This window comes from Oncorhynchus mykiss, chromosome 27, assembly GCF_057628025.1.
Source record: "Oncorhynchus mykiss isolate SJ-2025 chromosome 27, ASM5762802v1, whole genome shotgun sequence".
NCBI lineage: Eukaryota > Metazoa > Chordata > Actinopteri > Salmoniformes > Salmonidae > Oncorhynchus > Oncorhynchus mykiss.
Window position 1 is genome coordinate 13,962,051 of NC_143048.1, and position 7,365 is coordinate 13,969,415.

A 7,365-nucleotide genomic window follows, 5' to 3' on the forward strand; every position below is an offset into this window, starting at 1 on the left:
CAGAGATCAACCCACTACTACTGTATTGAGCACTTATCTATAAAAATAAAGTAAACAAGATTAACCATTTTATTTCGACAGTCAATACAATTTCAGTTCAGGTGAGTGATCTAGGTAGTTACATCTTTTTGATAATGGATTGTAATTAGTAAGGTTGAAAGGAGAGCCAAGATGACATGCACCAGGCAATGCATCTCAATGCAAGAGGCGTCACTGCAGTTCCTGGTTCGAATCCAGGCTGTATCACATCAGGCCATGATTGAGAGTCCCATCTTGACAATGGGCTATAAGTAAATAACCATGAATGACGGTGTTGGCCACATGTCAACAAATCTTCCAAACGTGATAAGGTGGGGCATAAGTTTGAAAATGAAAGCAAATTGACTGCAAACCATTGTAGATGGGAACTATATCATGTAATTTCCCTGTTCACTATAAAACATCTCCATGTAAGACACATTCTGTATATGTCCTCAACGTGTAAAACAAAAACACTGAATTAACGTGTCAAGATTTATTCCAAAATCTGCTACTGCCATAAGCCAGGGAAAGCAAAACTTCAAGTACATCTGTTACAGCTCTTGAACACAATTCCACACTGAATATAGTATAGGAAATAAGAACAAATACAAAGTTCTGGTTCACAAATCCCACTTCTGAAATTAGATATTTGAACTGTTTTGCTAAATTTAAAAAATTGGACATACGGGAGAGACATTTTAGGAATGTGACATCATGTAAGGCATGCAGGGTTAGATATAAAGCTAATCCTGTAGAGTAATTACACAGCATCAGAAAAGGGGTAGATTCTAATCAATGCAGGGAACAATGACAAAACAAATAGCTGCAAGGCTAAAGCCAGTTGGTTGGAGGGGGATGGGGACGAGTTTAGTCTTCAAATCAATCTTCGCCTGGGGTGGGGCTCTTTTTCTGGCTTGGGGATCTGGAACGACTGAAACAGACAGAGAGAGGTGTAAGTACAGGGCAGACACAGCATGTCCTCTCAATAACTAGCCCGGCACCCATCTTGTCCTCTCAATAACTAACCCGGCATCCATCTCAGCTCCAACACTGCTGGCCCATAATGAACTCTGTCCCACTACAACCAGTTTGCCTTGGTCAAGTCACTTTCATACTTTATAAATACAACGCATTACAGCTTCATTGGAGATCGACAACTTCCACGAATGATATAACATGTAGGGAGAACCCTAATTAATTTAGCATAATTAAGCCAACAAGTGAAAGTTCCAGAGGTCAAGTAAATGGAGGAGCTGGGTGTTGAGAGACTAGGATGTTTTAAAAGGGGGTTTGAGGTGCTAAAATCCACCCTTGCATTTTCACACAAATAGACAAAAGACCAGAACTTTACTAATGGCACCCAAAACAAATACTGACCAAATAAATGGCAAAAGACTTGCCTTTTGCAAGCCCAAGTCTTTAGAATCCTACCTTGATATGGTAAACTATGTGCAGACAGTTACTTAAAACCAAAGGGAACAGCGCAAACATTCAAATAGGTTGACCTAATATAGAGTATAAGGACAAGCCACCATCAAGGTAAGTAAATCAGCTACTTGCTCCCTACAAAATAAAACACTATCACTACACCCAGGATAATATGTAATGTATTCCAAATACTTAACACTCATACACCCACCCAGACAGAAACACACATACATACACCTGTGGATTCTGACAGTGCATGCTCTGTATAGTTGAATGTTAGTGTACAGTATGTTAGGGAGTATCAGACTATACGTCTGCGTTCTGATCATGAATGACATTGACTCTTGGGTTTTCGTTACCTTTGGAGACAGTGGCAGAAACAACATGTACAGAGAAGCGACGGATGCTAGAACTCGAAGACACACTCGGAGGGTCTTGAAGTCTGATCTCTCGTCAGCTCTCCTTTCTCACCCTCTCAGAAGCTAAGCAAGAGGCCGGGCTCTGTAGGGAGGGGGCCTTAACTGGTCGACTGAACTCGGCTCAGCGTTCAGGTCTGTGGTGCGTGGGTTCTGGGAGGGAGTGGGGTGGGTGGAACAACTGTGTGTGCGCGCGTAGGATGGATGTGTCTCGTCAAAACGTGCGTCGGACGACCTCTTTAACCAGCGTGGTGTAGGCTGATTTCTTGTCAGCCCTTGTCACCCTCCGGGAGGACGTTAACACCGCAAGGGATGACCCTGGTAAGTGCTTGTGCAGTCAGTCGACTCCCCACACTCTCTCTTTAAAAAAAGGCCTGATGCGATTGGTCACTGGAGTCTGATCACGACAGATTTCTCTTTTGGGTTTTTGAGGTTCTCTCGCCCTCTGAAGCTAATCAAATTGAGGCTGGATCTGAGGGAGAAGAGAAAAGAGAAGAGCCACGCTCCCCCCAGCCGTCACCCAAACAGCCCCTCTGTCTCGGAGTATAGGCTCATCAGCTCTGTGTGCGACTCTCTGAAGCTAATCAAGGTCTGGCCTGGTCATTCTAGGAGAGGGACCTCCAAGAGAAAAGAACATTAAAATCAGGTATTTGTAAAAGATAAAGAGGGGGGGGTTTGGGGGTATATGTTGGGGCAGTGTTCCTCACTCTAGCTTGGGGTGCGTTAGAGTCCCTGACTTTATTTTAACTCCCCATCCCTGGCCCCATCTCCTGCAGCAGCCATCTCTCTGATGAGTTGTCGCTCTGTGCGTTCTGGAAGGTCGACTCAGCAGACTTCGGGTGGAGGCTGGTCTGAGGTTGAGGGGGCAGCTACCCACGACTTACCTGATCACACCTAGCCCTGTCTAACAGATAGCAGTATACTTAAGCTGAGTGAATGTGTGGACTCGTCTTTGAAAAATGTGATTTTATGATTTAAATAGGTGGGGGGAGAAGGGAGGCTTCCAGCACATTTGCAAAACAATATTCCAAATTAAGTATAATTAGCAGTATTGTACAATATGGGCTAAGTCATGGCATTTACACAGTGCAGTAACAGCTTTGAAGGTATGGGTTGACGAGGAAGAAATCTTACCTATTCCTCTTATGGCTGGGAGAGCGGGATCTGGAGCGAGAGCGAGACGCAGAGCGCCCTCTGGCCCGGGACCCTGACCGAGAACGGGAACGACTGCAACACAAAAAAACATGGGGGCTCAAGCGCTGGCACCAACCTAGATGGGATCAAGAGACAGGTCAGCTTTCAAAGGAAAGTATTGTGCAACTGTTATTCCAAAACGGCTTACCTCCTAACAGAGGTCCTGGACTTTGACCGCACAGGGGAACCAGACCTATTATGGAAGGGTGAAGTGTTCCAAGAAAATTACATGTTTTGAAGCCAATAGATAAATTAAAACAATCATATGAATACATTTGCAGGAACAAAAGGGATGATCAAACAGGTTTGCCCAGAATGCAAATGGAAACTATACTTCCTATGAAACCAATAAAAAAAGAAAAAAAGAAACATCATCAGCATGCAAAATTACCCGTAGACTCTTACCTCTTCCTACGTTTGGGATAAGATGGGGAGCGGTGCCTGCTGCTGTTTTGTAGAAGAGAGACCAGTATCAGCACAGGGAGATGTTTGAATGACAGTAGAAAAGCAGGAGGTAGGAGGAGAAAACCTGTTGACTTACCGGTCATTGCTGCGGGAGCGGGATCGATAGCGGCTGCCACGTGACCTGGAGACGGAACGAGACCGGGAGCGAGAGCGTGATCTGGAATACAAGAAACAGGCTTTGATGTCTCTAATACAGGGTTATTCTGTGAAAGGTTGGTCGGGAGTTATGAGAATACATCTTATAACCACACACTATTTCTACTTAATTTGGATTGGAGGACGATTTGGGTCACGGGAGGACAGTCAATTTCTCATTTGGGTCTCGAGCTGAAAAGGTTTAAGAACCCCTGCTCTAATATGTAACCACAGTAGTGAAACAAAGAGGACAGCATTGCCCCTCAGCAGTATAGATGAATCCAACCAGGTCAGCAAATTTTGTCTGTGTGTCATAGTTTTTCTCGACATAAATGGAACTGTATTTTCTCACACCAAATGATACTTTGAAGTAATAAGAACAATGTTGCATAAGAGGAAAACTACATCACCTGCCTTACGCAGAATTATGACTGCTACTGGCAGTATATCAGAAGCAGACATTGGGCAAGTAGAATACCTGCTCCGACGACCTCCCCCCCTCTTGCTGAAACGGTAGCAGTCGTAGGCATAGTGGCCCCTGTCCCCACACTGGTAGCAGCGGTCTTGAGGGTCAAAGTGGCGGCGGCTGGGGCGGCCATGTTTGGTCTTCCGTGACATGCCAGTGGACAGCTCCACACGGATCCGAGAGCCGCACAGCACCCTGAGGTAGGGAAAGAGGGCAGAGTTTAGTGATAACAGGGTAAGAAAGAAAATATTGTGTAATACTGGGCAAAGTCTGCAAGAGTAATGCCTGAATCACAATTAATATCCCAAAACTGAAAACACCACTTCAACCAAAATATATATAAACTGATGTGACAACATTATGGGCTGTGAAATGTGCAGATAAATATAAAGTTACTCACTTTCCATCCATGCCTTTAACTGCGTCCTCTGCATCACGGGCATCCTCATACTCCACAAATGCGAAACCTGGGGGGTTCCTGGCCACCCAAACCGTGCGTAAAGGGCCATAGTAACTGAACGCCCGCTCTAGCTCACCCTTGGCAGCACCGTTGCCTAAGTCGCCAACATAGACCTTGCAATCGGTGTTACGAGAAGAGCTGCGAGAAGACGAGTGGTATGACATCTCCCCACCTGGAGGAAAGAGGGAGACACCGTGAACCAGCTAACTAGCTAAAGTTGGTTGAAAAGTAAACATAAGAAAATTGAGCTGTGCTTGAGAGTATGAAGCTAGCTACTAATATAAATAAACGAGCTGGCTAACGTTAGCTATAAATACAAGCAAGAAAACGAGTTAGCCAGGGGTGTATTCATTACGGAATCTGTTTAAGAACCAAACGGAAGCTAACAGCTAAACGAGAGTTCATATTGGACAAATTCAGGTAGGTCCCGCCCCGTTTCGTACAATTGGCTTCCGTTTACGAAACGTTTTGCAACAGAATCGGCATAATGAATATGCACCATTTCTGCACTCGCTGTTTTAGTTAAATATTGGTAGAAGACAATAGCCCGTTGCTCACTATCTCACTGACAATGCTTCTTCCTTATTATACTGTGTTGATAACAATTTTATCGCTAGTGCCATACTCAAATTAACCAGAGACAATGTAGCTAGCTAGCTAGCTAGAAACAACGTTATCCAACTAGCTTGCTCAAGTAAACAATGGCGTCCGTGCGATTACCTTTATCCCCAAACAGTTCCGCGATTAATTTATCAGTGTCCGCTCAATTTACAGAAATAAAACATGGGCGAAACGTATTCAATCTTAAACTATTTCTTATTTTGATTACTTATTTTACTGGATTTCAAATTCTTCACTAGGCAACAAACCTATTCGCTGTTCTGTCAGACTACCCGTGCAAGAATGCACTTGCGCAGTAACGTGCCCCGCTACAGTGAGGTCATGTGTTTTTCTTCACATTGGTTATGATGTTATTATCGGCCTTGGCAACTGACCATCCCCTTGCCCCCAATCTTCCACACAGATTTGAGAGAAGTCTTGATTTTATACCTACAATTTCCATATATTGAATTATTTTTGAGATTGAGATATACTGAACAAAAAAATGTAAAGTGTTTCATGAGCTGTTATAAAATATCCCAGAAATGTTCCATATGCATACAAAGCTTATTTGTCTCAAATTTTGAGCATAAATTTGTTTACATCCTGTTCGTGAGCATTTCTATTTAACAAGAGAATCCATCTACCTGACAGGTGTGGCATATCAAGAAGCTCATTAAACAGCATGATCATTACACAGGTGAACCTTGTGCTGGTGACAGTAAAAGACCACTCTAAAATGTGGAGTTTTGTCACACAACACAATGCCACAGCCATCTCAGACATTGCTTACTTGACCCCTGGAACTTTGACTTGTTGGTTTAATTATGCAAAATTAGTTAGGGTTCTCCCTACATGTTATATCATTCGTGGAAGTTGGTGATATCCAATGGAGCGTGCAATTGGAATGCTGACGGCAGGAATGTCCACCAGAGCTGTTCCTAGAGAATTTAATGTTCATTTCTCTACCATAAGCCATCTCCAAAGGCATTTTCGAGAATTTGGCAGTATGTCCATCTTGGCCCCCGGGACCGACACATCCAGCTTCTTCACCTGTCTGAGACTAGCCACCTGGACAGCTGATGAAACTGGGTTTTCACAATGGAAGAGTTTCTGCACAAACTGTCAGAAACCATCTCAGGGAATCTCATATTTTAATTTAACTAGGCAAGACAAGTTAAGAATAAATTCTTATTTACAATGATGGCCTACCCTAGCCAAACCCAGACGACGCTAGGTCAATTGTGCGCCACCCTATGGGACTCCCAATCACGGCCAGTTGTGATACAGCCTGGAATCAAACCAGGGTCTGTAGTGACGCCTCTAGCACTGAGATGCAGTGCCTTAGACCACTCCGCCACTCGGGAGCCCTCATCTGTGCTCGTCATTCTCACTAGGGCCTTGACCTTCGATGGCCACTGGCATGCTGGAGAAGTGTGCTCTAAACGGGATGAATCCCGGTTTCAACTGTACCAGCAGATGGCAGACAGCGTGTATGGCGTCTTGTGGGCGAGTGGTTTGCTGATGTCAATGTTGTGAACAGAGTTCCCCATGGTGGCGGTGGGGTCATGGTATGGCCAGGCATAAGTTATAGACAATGAACACAATTGAATTTTATTGATGGCAATTGAAATGCACAGAGATGCTGTGACGAGATTCTGAGGCCCATTATCACCTCAGGTTTCAGCATGATAATGCACTGCCCTATGTTGCAAGGATCTGTACAAATGGAAGCTGGAAGCTGAAAATGTCCCAGTTCTTCCATGGTCTGCATACTCATCAGATATATCATCCTTTGAGCATGTTTGGGATGCTCTGGATCGACGTGTACGACCACATGTTCCAGTTCCCGCCAATACCCAGCAACTGAGCACAGCCATTGAAGAGGGGTGTGACAACATTCCAAAGGCCACAATCAACAGCCTAATCAACTCTTTGAGAAGGAGATGGGTCGCGCTACATGAGGCAAATAGGTCAAACCAGATACTGACTGGTTTTCTGATCCATGCCCCTACCTTTTTAAAAAAGGTATGTGACCAACAGATGCTTATCTGTATTCCCAGTCATGTGAAACCCATAGATTAGGGCTTAATGAATTGTTTTCAATTGACTCATTTCCTTATTTGAACTGTAACTCAGTAAAATCTTAGAAATTGTTGCATGTTGCATTTTTATTTTTG

The 7,365-nt window shown here is 44.0% G+C and overlaps 1 protein-coding gene across 6 annotated transcripts; it reads right to left on the bottom strand.

Moving 5' to 3' along the window:
* Window positions 1-499: 499 nt before the first annotated feature.
* Window positions 500-5,575, bottom strand: LOC110507583 (serine/arginine-rich splicing factor 7). 6 transcript variants are annotated; one of them, XR_016492657.1, is made up of 9 exons: window positions 5,306-5,575; window positions 4,526-4,757; window positions 4,138-4,320; window positions 3,601-3,681; window positions 3,465-3,506; window positions 3,208-3,252; window positions 3,000-3,092; window positions 1,809-2,483; window positions 500-952 (listed from the first exon to the last, which is right to left on the bottom strand). XR_016492657.1 is itself a non-coding variant. In XM_021587662.3 (8 exons), the coding sequence occupies exons 2-8, from the start codon at window positions 4,747-4,749 to the stop codon at window positions 901-903; spliced, it is 720 nt and encodes a 239-aa protein (XP_021443337.1). In that variant the 5' UTR covers window positions 4,750-4,757; window positions 5,306-5,575; the 3' UTR covers window positions 500-900. The 6 variants fall into 6 exon arrangements, 4 of the variants coding, with proteins under 4 accessions (XP_021443337.1, XP_021443338.1, XP_090080636.1 ...); XR_016492658.1 differs by having other exon boundaries at window positions 5,455-5,519; XM_021587662.3 differs by lacking the exon at window positions 1,809-2,483.
* Between the last annotated feature and the right edge of the window lie 1,790 nt (window positions 5,576-7,365).

What these genes read in the sequence shown, in the direction of transcription:
- LOC110507583 (XM_021587662.3), bottom strand. Translation starts at nt 4,749, where the DNA reads ATGTCATACCACTCGTCTTCTCGCAGCTCTTCTCGTAACACCGATTGC. An exon ending in CGCTCCCGCAGCAATGACCG is followed by an intron (nt 3,507 to 3,600) that starts GTAAGTCAACAG and finishes TCTACAAAACAG; the next exon opens with CAGCAGGCACCGCTCCCCAT. An exon ending in TATCCCAAACGTAGGAAGAG is followed by an intron (nt 3,253 to 3,464) that starts GTAAGAGTCTAC and finishes CTTCCATAATAG; the next exon opens with GTCTGGTTCCCCTGTGCGGT.